This window comes from Anneissia japonica, unplaced genomic scaffold, assembly GCF_011630105.1.
Source record: "Anneissia japonica isolate Jap-2015-1 unplaced genomic scaffold, ASM1163010v1 scaffold288249_len478412_cov200, whole genome shotgun sequence".
NCBI classification, from domain to species: Eukaryota; Metazoa; Echinodermata; class Crinoidea; order Comatulida; family Comatulidae; genus Anneissia; species Anneissia japonica.
The window spans coordinates 109299-125116 of record NW_022758042.1 but is presented as its reverse complement, the minus strand read 5'-3'; the positions used below and the strand labels follow the sequence as shown (position 1 = coordinate 125116).

General features: G+C 32.7%; 2 protein-coding genes across 2 annotated transcripts in view; one reads left to right on the top strand and one right to left on the bottom strand.

Annotated features, from left to right (window-relative positions):
• Positions 1-2202: 2202 nt before the first annotated feature.
• On the bottom strand, positions 2203-8522 carry LOC117124979 (serum response factor-binding protein 1-like). Its single transcript, XM_033271329.1, has 6 exons — positions 8371-8522; positions 6822-7055; positions 5391-5466; positions 4590-5112; positions 3924-4129; positions 2203-2966 (listed from the first exon to the last, which is right to left on the bottom strand). Exons 1-6 carry the CDS (start codon positions 8395-8397, stop codon positions 2743-2745), a joined length of 1290 nt encoding a protein of 429 aa, XP_033127220.1. The 5' UTR covers positions 8398-8522; the 3' UTR covers positions 2203-2742.
• The window catches only part of LOC117124978 (ras GTPase-activating protein 1-like), a 38001-nt gene continuing 30664 nt past the window's right edge, over positions 8482-15818 (top strand). Inside the window, exons 1-2 of the mRNA XM_033271328.1 lie at positions 8482-8756; positions 13708-13857. Of these exons, the coding sequence (XP_033127219.1) occupies positions 8557-8756; positions 13708-13857 (350 nt within the window). The 5' untranslated portion in view covers positions 8482-8556. The remainder of the gene's footprint in view (positions 8757-13707; positions 13858-15818) is intronic.

Here is a 15818-nt window from a genome sequence, read left to right as displayed (position 1 = left end):
AATAAAAATATAAGTTACCTCACCATATATCATTTTAGAATTTTTAAGTTTGGCAGTAAAGTTTATTAACTATAGTTTATAATAAACTGTTTTACCCTGAATAGGCTCTACACAAACTATCAAGTTTTGTGTCATTTGTACATAATTATATAGGAAGGATGATGTCATATCACATCCATATATGGTCAATTTCTGTTACATCAAACTTGATAGTATTAATAATAATAATAGTAGTGGGCATTCACATCTACCACTCATGGCGCTTGATGCATGGACCAAAGCAGGGCTAGCAACTTTTGCCTGTCCACCATGGCAGAGAATCCTACTTGATTCTTTAGTGTGCACATGAGCCAATTGTTTATAGTCCTTAATCCAAGACTACTTTGATAATGATAGTTCTAATGATAATGTGGAAGAGTTTAATGCTACTCTCTGAGATTTTGTTTGGTAAGACATTGATAGTGTAACCTATTTTCATACATAATCTTATAAAACTAATTTGATTCCAATATTTGGAACGATTCCAGAAAACATGTACAATGAGGAGACATTATTCTTAAATAACTATTGATAACCAGGTCTAAAAGATGGATGGCCCATTAACCTAAAAAGATGGCTTACTTTGGTTGCAGCCCCATACTGGATACCCACAATAATTTACAGTACTTAAAAATGTCGTAACCAGGATTGCTTTCAAAAAAAGGGTGGGGGTTTTGGAGGTGTTTATTTTTGAATGCCAGTGTCCTGTGTAAACTTAGGCCTTTGGTGGGATCTAGGGAATGTGCTTAGGTGGAGGTCAGATGGTGAACCCTCCCAAAGCAGAAGCACTCTTACTAAACAAAAAATTTTTGAGTTTGGCAGAAAATTTTCCCCCTGCTTAAGGATATATACAGTACTTTATGTCAAACTTAGTGAGGTCTGTAGCATTGTAATATGTGACCAGTTCTGGCAAAACTGTCCGTTTGTCGCAATTTATAATTTCCCACAAGTACCCAAAATGTTTGTTTTTTTGCGCAAAAAAAAACAAGATATATTTGAAGAACATTTCTATAAAATATCAATCACTAAATATAACTAAAAAGTACATTAAAATTATTTTAAAATACAAATCTTGATAATAAACTATTGATTTTGGAATCTTGGGAAGCCGTTTTCTCAAAACCTATATGGCTGATATCCAATGAAATAAATATTCATAACTTTGGTAATACTCAAACAATTTCCATCTAATAAACAAGTTTTAAAGAAGACTTCATGCAGAATTTAAAAAACACCAAAAACTCAATTTTGAATTTTTCGTTCAAACAGAGGGTTTTGTCAGACCCGGTAACATACTGTACAGTAGTAGTTTATCTCTAGCCTAATATTGGGCATGTGCTATTGACATTGTCAGATGTTCTGTACCTTTAAGAAGCCTCCTGTAGGGGTATGGGATGGTTTTTAGTAGTTGTTGCATGTGAAATGATTTTTTATAAACGAAATTTGTATTTTTAAGTATTTGTGTAACAAATGCTGATCAAATCAGCTTGAATTTCTACAAATGTTTTCCGATAGATATTTCCCCATAAAATATAAATAGAATGTCTTTGCGCAAGAATCCTCGCCTTACATTTCAGTTTAGATTTAATATGGTTAGAAATTGTACATACATTGCATGATTTTGATATTGAGAATTGTATACAGTAGTTAGTGGCATTAAATGTACAATTTTTATTTCATAGGTATTGTGTATGAAAGTTGCCTTGCACAGCAACCAATAATGTGATAAAATATAACTTATTTATTCAGTAGGTAAATAACAAATGAAATTATAAGATGATAAATTTAAGAGCATATTTTCCCTTTTTAGGATTACAATAGAGAATTACAGGTTACATATTTCCTACATAGGCTATGGTCAAACTAGATGTCATGTTGGGATTGAATTAATGATTGAGATATCTGGCATGAAATCACTCAAACCAGACAAGGTACCTAGCCTGAAATTTCTACCTTTTTAATGTTACCTTTTCATAGTTAGCGAGGTGTAAATTTATTGGCCCTGATCACACAATCTTTAGAAGGTTATCACCTCAATCACTGCTAACAACACTATACTGAAGCTTGACTACTTCCGATGGAAAAAATAAACTAATTGGGATAATGATTGAGGGCCTCATACCTGATATTAATAAATCAAAATATATATTTATAAAGAAGCATTTGTGTATGTTTTAATTTGTCTTTTAGATGTACTGTAAATGCAATATTGTTTATGTCAGATCTTTGCAATAGAAACTGTTACAATAATATAGTGTTAAATTGTTTGACGATAATAAAAGATTATACAAAAAGACTTGTACAGTACATATATTGAAGTTATTCTTTTATTTGTTCATTATATTATGTGTGCTATAATTAAAAGAATTTATGTAACATTACTATTATTTGAATCCTTTAGGTGTAGAAACATTAAAAACTTAAGTGAGACAGAAAAGAATGTTGCATTAAAATTTGTTAACTCTGAGAATAGCCATACAATACCTTGCCCAAACCATGGTAGGGCTGAGGTGGTCAGAACCCTTTATCTGAAAGTCTCGCTGGGCCCCCTCTATTTAAAATTCCTTCATCTGCCCCTGCTTATAATCGATAATTATCCATAAATACACTTTGGTGTGGTTACTATTTAGCTGTATGAAGATTATCATTATACTATTAAGATGGTATCCGAATACAGTACTTAATAAACATTGTAACTTTTGACTAATCATCAAAAGTAATTTTCCTTCCCTGGAATGGAACAATCTTTGAGGATTGTTCCTTTTGTTTTCTTTTTGCTTCCCATGATGGATGCAACTTTTCCCCGGAAAGCTTCTTATTGGGTTTCTCAGTGCTTCTGTGACCTGAAGTATTTGGAAACCTAGAATCCCCAAACTGTTTGGGATATGGTCTCTTCATTCCTGGTATAGCGCCCTCAATAGATTTTTCTGTGGAGGAAAGAGATAACTAGTGATCATGAATATCTCTGTTTTTGTTATTAATATATAAACCAATTACATTTTATACATATGCCTGAATTAGACGTGTTAAACTCATTCAACCAGAACGCCTGGAAATAGCTTCCAACTTGAGAGCCCTGTCAATGTCATAGCTTAGTTGGTAGAGCAACTGAATGAATTTAAAGGAAGAAATTTGGTTTCTTAAACCACAATATAGAGTACTACAGTGTTACGTCTGATACCACGTGATACTACTCCGTTGCAATCGTTGCAAAATGCGTTCAACCGGATGCCATTTTTACCACTGACAAACCACTGATCCCAATTTCTAACCTAATTAATAAAATGTACCTTAGTTTTTCCTTGTAAATTTTAATTGATGATTAAATGTGTGTTAAATAACTAATATAATGAAAGCTTTTGTGTTTTTAGTACATTTTGATGGTAAAATATTAGCTTTTAAAATGCCTATTCCAGAAAGTCTATGAAGTCATTCAGGCATAATGAATGGTAACCAACGTCTGGTTGGCAACAGAGGGCTCTACCTGGCTTTATGAAAACACGACTGTGATACACTGTGATACACTATATTACATTTACATCAGTGGTAGCCAAGGGGTTTTTACGGTGCTTGAGTACCCCTATTTTTTGTTCAAACATGAAAAAAATAATAGTAAATTAATAAAAATAAATTTAAAATTAAATATCAGACGTTAACAGCTATCAATATACAGTATACCCCGTCGTTCCTTGTTTTGCACCTTGCGTAAAATTCAGTGGTTTGTAATATTTCTATTTCAGCACCTCCCTTTTAAAATCCTGGATACGCCACTGTATAAATTATATTCTTAATTTAGGGGTTACTAAATACTTAGGCCTAAAGGCTACAATTTCTCTACAAAATATATTTATATTAAAAAATGTACAAGATTGAGATAGTGTTACCTTTATTTCTAAATTCAGTTTGTTCTAGTTCTGGTGGAAGATCGGAAATTCCCAGAATATTCTTCTCTGTGTTTGTCGGTGTCACCTTATAGTTTGGTTTATCGACAAGGGCTGCTTTGGCCTCTGCTGCCCTCTTTCTGAAAGCTGTGCGTGTGTTTTCTTCCAGCTGTTCCCTTCTACCCCTCATACCTTTTAACTTAATTTGTCTAAGGAGAAATAAAGCAAAATATATACAGTAATTACTACTATATCTGTTACAAAATAATAAAGAAATAACAACATGTGAAATTTCTAAGTATCAAGATGTAAATTTGTGACAATTTTCAATATAAAAAAAGGAATTCAACCTACTAAGGAATAATTGGTTGGTGCCAATAAGAACAATGACAAATTTTACATTACATTTTTTGGGTTGTATATTAAATAAAAACAATAATAAATAAAAATATAGTAAAAGAACAGTACTTAAATATATTATGAGGTTATTATTATATAAAAAAATGTAAAAAAAAAACTATGTTACTTTTATATAACATATCATGGTGTGATTGTTATACTGTATGCATGTGAAACCTCTACCCAATTCAATGCAATTTTTCTATAAGGTGTTATCTACAAAAAAAAAATCAAATATACAGTAATACTTTACTAATCAATATTTCTTACCCTTCCTTCTTTCTTGAATCATCTTCTCCTCTTGCAGAAATTACTTTACTAGTTTTCTTATTTTCTGTCACTGTATGTTTGTTTGTTTGTGCATGGGATTCTGTATCTGAATCATTGTCTGATTTTTCAACATCACTTTCATCATTTGATGATGCTCCCATAAAAAAATCGGAAACAGCACTTCTCTTTATAAAATCCTTTGATATCTCATCAGTTTTACTGTCCAGTGGTTTTAACCGAGTGTCTAAGTTCCTTTTCCTATCTGTATCGTCCTTATTTCCCTCAACTTCATTGTTAGAATCGCTAGAATTACGAGTATCATCAATCAAATTATGATCTTCCTCGCTATCATCATCTGTATTATTAATATTCCCATCGTTTTCATCACTGTTATCAGTATCAACAAGGTTCTTGGCTACATCAGTCTTTTCAATTAACATCTCTGTTGGATTTGATGTCTTTTTCCTTCTCTTTTTTCTTTCCAGGTCTTTTAAATTTAAACTGGTAGTTAGCACACCTTGCTCTAAGAGAATGGAATTAAGCATAATAATAATAACCAAATGGTTAGGAATATAAATGTCTAAAATCCTTTAAAATGTCTTGAGGGGTCCGCTGCAATAACAAACATAAAAGTGCTAATTCTTTACTTATATTAATCTTCAAATATCAAAACTTCAACACCATAATTTCTACCATAGTTTAATCTAAATTTATTCCTAAATGCTTTACTATACAATTAAGGTTATCAATTTATTAAATCATTTTCTTTTCAATTGATTTAATTATAGCAGCATACTGTACCTCTCAGTAACTTTACTCGCTCTTGTATGATCTTATGTTGAATGATCCTTGCAGTAGCTCGTTTCAAAGTATCATCCTTTAATAAAAAAAAAATAAAAATTGGTAAAGAGATTTATGTTCATAACATTATTTTTTGTTGATATTAAATATTGGAACACTCAATGAATTGCACACCATTATTTTCACTTGTCATTTCATTTCATTTCTTTAGGCACGAGCAAAAAGGATATGCTAATCAGCAAAATTAATCACTATCTTACGGGGCATATCCATTAAACAACAGGGGACTGAATGGACCAGTACACCGGGGTAACCCCCTACTCTTCTCGAAGAATGTACTGGGTTGTTTATAGTGCACACAAGTAAAAGTCCTTATCCGAGAAGACTTGTTCCACCACCGGAACCATTGGCGAGTGAGCCGTTTGAACAAGTGCCAATATTATAGTTGAAGGTTACGGTGCCCCTGACTTAACTGCTCGGCCAATCAACTCGCGTCATATAGGGTAAATCATTTATTAAGAATAAATTATGCAAAATTTTATTCCTATCCATGCATAATTCTACTGGGTAACCAGGTAGAGTAGTACACATACATCACTGGCAGTATCATACATTAAGCTTTTGTATTGGTTTGTTTTAATTGTTTATCAATGGAGGGATTTGGCGATGGGCATCACATGACCTAACTCGGGGGTTGCATATAAACAATCCACTGACACAGCGGTGTTTTACATGGAGATGTCCCTTGTTTATTGCTGTAAAGATCATCATAATTCCCAGTACACTATACCAAATTGATTGCAAATTAAACTTTGCCTTAATGGTTTCCTAATGCTGTAAAGGATACTGGCCGCAAACATTGAGATTTTTTGACAAATGTTAGGCCTAGGCCCCTGCACATCTACGGCATGGTTAGGTATGCATGATGGTCTTCGACCCGCGAACTACGCTGCGATGTTAGGGCCAGCTAAGGTTTATGAAGGGATCACTTAAATTTCAAAGTATACAATCCAAGGAGAATACTAAGATAAGTAAATAAACACTATTTTGAACAATCATATTGCCTTTCCTATCCATTTACTTCTCACGTTAACAGTGGGTAGTTGTTTTCGCAACCATAATTATCTTTTCCTATGCTATCGCACTGTAATGTTTTTCATGTATACCCAAGTTAGGTCACGTGACCGCCTGTAAACAATCATCGCTAAATAATCCCTCTATCTATTGTTTGGTGTGTGGTCATGTTAATTGTACATAACAGTGCTGCCTCTGGCCCTTGGGGCTAGCCTAAAAAGATATTCATAAAATCACTCAAAACTTGAAGTAGGAGGAAAGACAATACAATTTATTTGTATCATTACAAAATAAAAAAATAGATTATATTTCCTATTGCATTTAAGGTAACACCTTGTATCATTATTGTATCATTACCTCCTGAGATTTGATATCAAATGTCAGCTTTCCAAAGAAGGCCTGCCTTGAAATGTCATCAGCAACCAAGTCTTTAATACTCTCCAATTCCGCAAGAAGTCTTTCTACTCGGCGGGAGTTCTTCTTAACTTGCTGTTTTGTACCTTTCTTTGCTCGTAATTTTTTTATCTGTCTCGTCAACTGTCTGATCACTTGAACTTTCACTCGCTTTACTACATTTCTCATCAGAACGATCTGGGGGGAGGGGGTGAAATCATAATCAATCAACAAGTTAGACAATATTTGTCACACTGCCAAGTATTTTATTTGCACAGGGGATATCTTGAATAACCAATTAAAATTTACGTGGAAAATATCTAGGAAAATAGGTGCACAAAAACGTAAGTACTGCTTAACCAGACTGTATAGCAAGGCCTGCGCGGGGAATATATCCGCCATGCAAAAATTTGGCCTAGACATCTGTCTGCGCATTTCAGAAAATAAGGGCTGATTTTTGCACAGATTTTGTCGAAAAGTAGGCTTTGACCAAATCTTAATATATAACCAATGCAATTATGCAGCATTACGATTCCATGCACCGATTTTTCTAGCAATTTTCCCCACAAATTTTAGCCAATTTTTTAGGTATCCTCCGCACAATTAAAAAACTTTACTATAGGCGAGACTTTATTTCTTCTTTCGTGTGCATATTTTATTAAACATCGTCGGAGGAGGGCAGAATAAAAAGTAAAAATATAAAAATTTAGTTTTATTTAGCAAATAGCTTTGCCTAAAACATCCAGATGGAGGAGAAAATATATATAGTGTACAATTTTATTGGTGAATGTAAAATAGGATGGTTAAATGCTTCAAATTTATATAATTAGGAAGAAATATATCTTTGAAGATTTCAAGGCAGTGGAGAGCACAATAAAAATAAAGAAAAACTTATTTTTTCTGCAATTTCCACTTTTTCGTGGTGGCGGGTGCTAATTCTCAAAAATTAAATTTTATTTTTATTTGAAATTATCAATATTTGCAGTCAGCGGGTTCGCTAAACAAGGTATAAAAAAGTCTTGCCATATATGGCTACTTAATATGTTGGTTGTAATGTACATTTTTTGATGGGGATATATTCCATGCGGAAGTTTTACTGTCTGGTTCCGTTGTGCGTACATTATGTAAAATTATGTTTTACTTTAAAGTAAAGCTCAAAAGCAATTCGATCAAATAAATTGCATTAAAAAAACAAGCGAGTTCAGCTGATATCAACAGTGATATTTAACATTTTTCGACCTGGGCCTTTATTTTTATATTTAACTTGGTATATTTTTTATTGTAGGCCTAACCTAGACCTGGCCTTTGTTACAGCATATGCCAAGACTATGCTAAGCCGCTTGCGTACAGTCTCAGTGAGTGGTAGTAGTGAAGTTGTCGCACCAACTAGCTCAGTGGTGAACGTAGCGCAGGCCTAGACCCTAGTAGTCTCTCTTCTATTTAATGCAACTAACTAGCTAGGCTAGGACTCGGCTTCAAGCAGCTACTGTACTTGATTGTAATAGTCGCATACCTCATTTTTTAATTTAGCCCTGTCCATAACTTGACAACATGCGAGTACGTAGGCCTATACCATGTACCAACCATCAACCATGCAGTGTCAGTCAGTAGTAATTGAACTCAGGTCAGGTCAAGGGTTTATTCCCATAATCCATTCACAATTGGGGAGGTAGGTGGGGCGAAGTTAATTTCAGTAAGTATGGCTGCTACGATGGCAGCGACGCTTGCTCCGCAGAGCAATGACGATGCGCGGAGTCGGCTGTTGGCCACTAGTGGTAGCAGTATTGAAGATATTGACCAGCTAGGAATCCAACAAGAAGAATTTGATCCATTTGATGGAAACAATGATCAACCGGATGCATATGTTGATGCGAATCTTCAAGCTCCTCCCGAGAACGAGTGAGTTGTTTATCATCATCTTCCCCTCCTACGCTACAATATTGTCGGCCAGACTGGCTTACGAAACAAAACCACATGGGCCTAGCCTAGCCTAGCAAATAATACGGCCTCGGTGTATATGATAACTAGATATGATTTTTCAGTTTGTTTATGATAAGATTGTATTTATAATATATGTTGAATTGAATTATAAAAGATGTGTGAGCCATACGCTCAATCAAGAAGTCATTATTGACCCAGAAAAGTGTGTTGTGTGTGTGTGTGTGTATTGTAAAACACAACATGCTTCTCACTCAGAACGCAAATCAAAACAATGAAAGTAATGATGACTTGTCTTTGTATTATCATTTGCATATCTTTTTATTTTAAGCATAGGCCAAGAACTTTTGCATAATCCTATGTATTTGTAGGTGCTAGAGTTATTTAATATTTTCTTTGCAATATTGTTGTTTATGTTATCGTAAAATAATAGAACATGCATGTGAAAATTTATAGGACAAGGAGGCTAAGGCCTACACTCTAAAAACTTAACAATAACATGGCATTTGTGCTAATTGCCATTGCTCTTCAAAACTTGTGTTATTCGCTTTTTGCGCAAATTGACAAATATGTTGAAAGCTCTGTTTTTAAGGTCATTTTTCAACAGTGATGATAAAATGTGTCATGTATTAATAATAACTAAACTATATTTTCCTTGGGTAAAACAAAAACAGATAGGAATATTTTGGAATTTACAATGGTAAAGGATAGAGTACCATATGCAGAAAGCTGTACAAGTTTACTTAGTGAATTTTCAAAACTGTACTACAATTTTGTGCAGTTTTGACATTGCACAGTTTTTCTTGATCTCAGTTTCGTAACTCTGAACATCGGACAAAATGCATATCTAACATGCTTTGTCCAGTCCGCAACGCATACTTTTAATTTTTTCCCCAATTTTTTTCCCCCATTGCAATACCGGTAATTTTAATTAAAACATTAAACATTAAACCAAAGAGTATAATATAAAACTGCAAGCGGTCCAACTGCTGGGGATTCGTTGGAATGCAATCCTATTTCAAAAAGTGCGTCCATGAAGGGGCGTGGCCTTTAAAAGATGAGAGCAATGTGTACGAGGGAGTTTCTATACATGTAGGGCACCCCCCTATTTCATGGTAGTACTTTTAACGTTACATTGCCTGCATACAAAAATCAGGGCAGTCGGACCTCTTGCAGTTTTATACTCTTTGATTGAACACACTTTAATTAAGTCTTATTCTCTATAGTTACTGAGATATACCTGCTTCTTAAAAATGTCCCATCCATGACAACAAAATAACTGTGGAATGTCCCTAAATAAAACAAGTTTAGACAAGGCTTTAGTTGAGTAACATTCTGTCTCAAGATGAATATATGCAGATTGATACATTTTAGAACATTGTTAGTATTCAGAAAGATATATTACATTCTAATTCTTTTATGGCCATGTTTGACAAAGAGTACATGCCAAATAATATAATTTGAATAATGAGGTACATGTATTTTGAAGATTACTTGCAAAAAATGTAGACAGTCATTGCAGTAACATCAGAAACAAGATCTTTCACACACTTTCTCATGTTCATGAAACAAATATTAACTTTAAAGGTGACATTATTCCAGTAAAATATTATTCCGAAATCTAGTGGCAGCAATGTTTGGTTATCCAATAGAAAGCTATTTCTGGCTGTAAGTTAACAATACATCATGAATTATCTTAGTCATCCTTGCCTCATGTAAAATAAATGCTGTGTACAACATTTTCCAAAAAGTGATTTTTTTTAATTTATAAATCGTGAAAAACATTTCAATTAAAGTACCGTCCACAATATACAGTAATAATAGAAAATGTTTGGTTTGACATGCTAATGCTACAGTATGACTCAAAAAGTTATGAAATATTAAACAAAACTATATATATAAATTCAATTCAAATAAACATTTATTTCTTTCACATTAAAAATCCAACAATAAAATCAAGATGTTTTAAAAGACCAGAAGACCATAAAAGGACAAGAAATATTGAAATAAACAGATAAAAGTCAACTAATAGTATTTTGATATGGCCAAAAAAAAAAATATGTTGTGTTGCCCTCCGCGACCGACCAATTTCCAAAAAATCGGGTTGGCATTTTTAAATTTTTTTACAAAGTACAAATTCGAGAAATACACTTTTGAAATTAACATTTAGAACATAAAATGTAAAACAGACATCTATTTTTATATCAAAATCGAGCCATAGATGCACGCGTAAAATCGGTAACATAGAAGGCATAATTTTGAGAACTGAGCGCGACCATAAATGAAATATTCTTTTTTTTTTTCTACTTCGAATGTATTACATATTACATACTTTCATAGCCACAGTATGGTTTTGCTCGACCTGCCTTGCATGATCGTGTGGATCGGATAACATATTGTTTTACGTTTTCGAAGCCAAATAAAAGATTCTTTAAACTGATTTATTTTTGTTAAATTTATTTCAATATACACTTGGTTAGTATTTACTCTGTCATTATTTTAAATATTTTTTGTTTGGCAAGCTGGCTATCGTTTTATTGTGGTGCCAAGGAGATACCAACCCTGGCCTTAGGCACAGGGTTTTCATAAGAGGGACTGCAATTTCAGGCCTATGCTTTTTTCACGTATTAATTTAAAAAAATATTTAAAAATCTGACCGACTGACCGGCTATCTCAATTTTTTCCATTTAAGGGCAACACAACAATTTTTTTTTTTTTTGGCCTTAGAAATGTTTTATAATAACCATACCCTTTTGTACAGTATACAGTAATATATTGATATATTCTCAACTACAGGTATTAATCTAATTTTAATACCTGGCTAGTTTGTTCAAAATATTTTGTTATAGGAATGGGAGAACAATTAACTAATAATTGAAATTAAAATTGAAATTGTTTAAAGATCAAGTGGATATTTGTTGTATGTTCATCTACAATGTGACTGATTCGTGTTATGAATAGTCGTGTTTGTCTTCCTCGTTTTGCATGCAATAAATCTTGTTTTTATTCATTTTACAAACATACACTCTAATTTACAGGTACAATATAATGAGGAAGTTCCTCTGTGATATACTGTACAGTGTACAGGTTTTAAGTGAAGTTCTAATACTGTAATACAGTTATTGAATTTTGACAATTTGTAAAGAAAATGATACAATTGAAATACTGTGCTAGGATTGCGAAGAGTAAACCTAATCACTGTTGTGGACTTTCTTTGATTTGTGAAGTGACCGCTGCATAAAACAAACAAATAATTTCAACCCTGATTACACTCGATCGGTGTTGTTCAATAACCCACTGGTAATTGAGGGAGGATTGTAGTATTTGGCCAATATAGAATTCACTTTAGGCCTTCCTGATTAAATTTAGGAAATCATCAGACGTTTTATATTTCCTCGTAGGATACAAGAAATGTAAGACTAAGAAGGTCTCTAAAATATCTGAAAGGATACCCCTTTGCAGAGGTCAATATTTTTAGTGATTTTCCTCAAGTAATGTTGCATACTGCAAAACAAAATAAACACAGATAGTATTACTATTAGGGAACTATTTGTCTCATACTTCCATTTTAATCCTGTACCATCCACTAATTAATAATTTTCAATCCTGAATTTATTCAAATACAATAATCAGTAAATTTCAGTAAATGTAAAACTACCTGTATATAAAAAAAAATTCAGTTGTTATTCAAATTAGATTCCTCCAGTTTTGGCATAGTTTAATTGATTGTTTCCTTCACATTGTTTTTCTGTTTCATTTTCAGTAGGCCTAATTTTTCCACTGAGTTTTGTACCATCCATGGATGTTCACACAATGTCTTCATTCATGTATATTTCACCGCTCATTCCACTATTAATAGAAATTCCTCATTCATATCTGATGAGCTGACTCATAATGATAAAATAGATTTTTCCTCCAAAGAAATAGAACATTAGTAGTAGTTCATAATCGCTTGGCAAGAAGATGATCACATAATTACGTCATTACCTCAAAGATGCCTTTAGATTTATGAACAACATCAGGTTAAAACACAGATTATTGTAGAGGACAGTGAAGGTTGCACAATGTTTGGTGCCCAAGAATGAACCTACATTTTTTATAATAATGTAGCCTACTGTACCAGTACCATGTAAATATCATTAACAAAGTCACATGCTTTTTATACCAGTATACAGTATAGTACTGTAGGTCATAAGTTCACTACATTTTTTGGTTAAATCTTTTCTTGCATATTGATATCTAGTTCAAAGGTTTACTTTAAAAATTCTTAAATTTACTCATTGCATACAATTAAATCTCATACCTTACTTCTTCAGAATCAGAATCTGAATCATGCGTCATTTTGGAAATTACAATGGAACACTCAAAATATTCACAAAAGTTTATACAAATATAAAATCAAGACAACTAAACTACTGAATATTTAACTGCCTGTCCTGTAGCCAACCATGAGTTAATCAAACATTTGGAGTAAGGCAAAAATAAGGTTCTACGCAATGAGTTTCTAAAGCGCTATCCAGGTCTAAAATTATTGTACGTGTGGAGTGGTGGTTGTCGTAATTTATGATGGCGGGCGCCTTATTTACTATTTGGTTTTTACAAACGTCATCAATGGAAACTGTTCTATCAAACAATTTTCAAGCCTTATTAAATGACTTGTAATTCCACTGAACCAAACCAAACAAAACAACCATAATAGTGTATATACATATAATACCTTAGATATTTGTTAAAAATTATATATTTTTTATTGTTATATTGTGAAAGAAATAAATGTTGATTTGATTTGAAATGTTGCGCGTTGCATTACAGACGAGATCTTTTTTCTTTCTGCCAATATCAAGATGAGGTTGAATCACATAATTATCTTAAATGATTGATTTTATTTTCACACATTTTTATCATTTTTCAGATGGTATCATGGACGCCTTGATAGGGCCACAGCTGAGATGCGGTTGCAGAACAGTGGCAAAATGGGTGCTTACTTGGTGCGTGAAAGTGAGAGAAAGCCAGGCTCGTATGTTCTCTCTTATCTTGGAGTGAAAGGAATTAACCATTTCAGGTAAAGCATACATATTCACAAATTATTGATTGATTGATGGGTTAGAAATGTGATGTATTGACCATTTGATTTATAACAAATTAATATGGACATTTGTTTGCATATTCATTAAATTAGTGTTTTTTATAAGCTAATTAATGAATTTTTCCAAATTCAAAATTAGACTAAGGAGATGCATTATATATTGTCTCTATGCAGTAATGAACACAGTTAGATGTTTTCAATAAACAAACAAAAAATATTTATAAATGATGCGAATTGATGAGATATTGAAAATTGTTTGAAGGTTTGCATGGCGAAGTATAATATATAATTAATGCTTGCGGTACACCACGTAGATAGTTCTGAAAAGAACTATTGAAAATTGTTTAAAAAGTGTCTTTATTCCTTGTTTAACTACTGTATAACCATATATCGTATTCGTTGATTATTTAAACTGAGATGACATGTTATGACCAGACTGAAACCATTAACGACAGAATGCTGGTAGAATACCAGTGAAATGTTGCATAACAAAATGTTTAGTGAGGCTGTACTTATTTTATTAATAGAATTAAGGCCCAAGAAATGTACAATTAATGTACATTTTTACACCAACAGTTTTGGGAAGAAAGGCAGTTTTTCCTATGGAGAGAAAGAGTAAATTATTTTTGGTTGTTTTTTTTTTTTGGGTGCTGTACATGTACAATTTTACTGCACTCAACCAAAATATATCAGGAGTATACTAACAGTCTAAAATTAGATTAAGTTCTGTTATTGATTTATTCCAAAATTAATAGTGGTCATTAACATACAATAACAGAAAACAAGATGTTGAATGGAATGACCTACTGATGGCAAAGAGAGGTCAGAGGTTTTTTAATGAAAATAAATTGATTACTATACTCACAAATGTAGTGTGTAGAAAGAATGAGGACATTTTTGACTCATTCAAATTTGTAATTGAAATTTATATAATTGTTTGGCTAAAGTTGAGATATATTGGACAGTAATGACAGGGGTTCCTGTCTACTCATGTGCTACCAATGTCGCAGAACACCATGAATAATAAATTTGAATTTTCTTTCTTACTTCTTTCATCTATTAATGTTCTACTGTATATGCAATTTTATTACATAAAAACCTCATCGAGGAATGACAACAATTACAAATCTAGCCAAGTACTGTATCCATCATATTGAATCGACCTATTTGTACTATGAGTACAGTTTGTGCGTGATTATTTTATACTCTGTCTCGGTCTGTTCATGATATTTCTTTTATCAACATTTGGCCTACAGCCTGATTGAAAAAGATGGCTTAGATTTTTTTCTAGAAGATATTGGATTTAAGGAAGTTTAATGTTTTATTTACTGTCATTAGTTAATTAATCAATGAATTAGTCATCCCACTTTTTAATCATTGTTTTCACAGCACACTATATACAGTATGATTACAATTTTGCTGATTGTTACAGAAAAAGTCAAAAAACGTGTGTATATAGTATTTTAGATCTGCAAACACGCATGCACTATGAAATTAAAAACAAAAAATAAATATTATTTAATAAGTTTTTAAAAATGACTGTAAACCATCAATCCCAACATAGTTTTGTAAATTCCCAACTCAAACCATTAATTAGTGATTTTTATTTCATGACTACATTTCATACATTTTACACATGACCATCCGAAATAGGAATGGAATTTGTTTATAGAAATTCTACGTCTTGGTTTTTTTGTTTAATATAGTAGCAGTGTTCTCCCGACGCCGGTTTAGCCGTCAATTTTACCGGTAAAAATAAACGGCCGACCGGTAAAATTTTAAAACTGGTGGAGTAGTATTATACTTGTAGCAGTTTTTCAATACGTCTGGAATGAGAGTCTGAGTTGTATAAATTCCTGTAGCTTAGGCGGACTATCGTTCGCAAAAGTTTTCCAATGAATTGTTTGCTCTGGAATCGACCACGAAGAAACGAACTG

What these genes read in the sequence shown, in the direction of transcription:
- LOC117124979 (XM_033271329.1), bottom strand. Translation starts at nt 8,397, where the DNA reads ATGGACAGGGCTAAATTAAAAAATGAG. An exon ending in GGGCTAAATTAAAAAATGAG is followed by an intron (nt 7,056 to 8,370) that starts GTATGCGACTAT and finishes CCCTCCCCCCAG; the next exon opens with ATCGTTCTGATGAGAAATGT. An exon ending in AACTGAATTTAGAAATAAAG is followed by an intron (nt 2,967 to 3,923) that starts GTAACACTATCT and finishes TTTCCTCCACAG; the next exon opens with AAAAATCTATTGAGGGCGCT.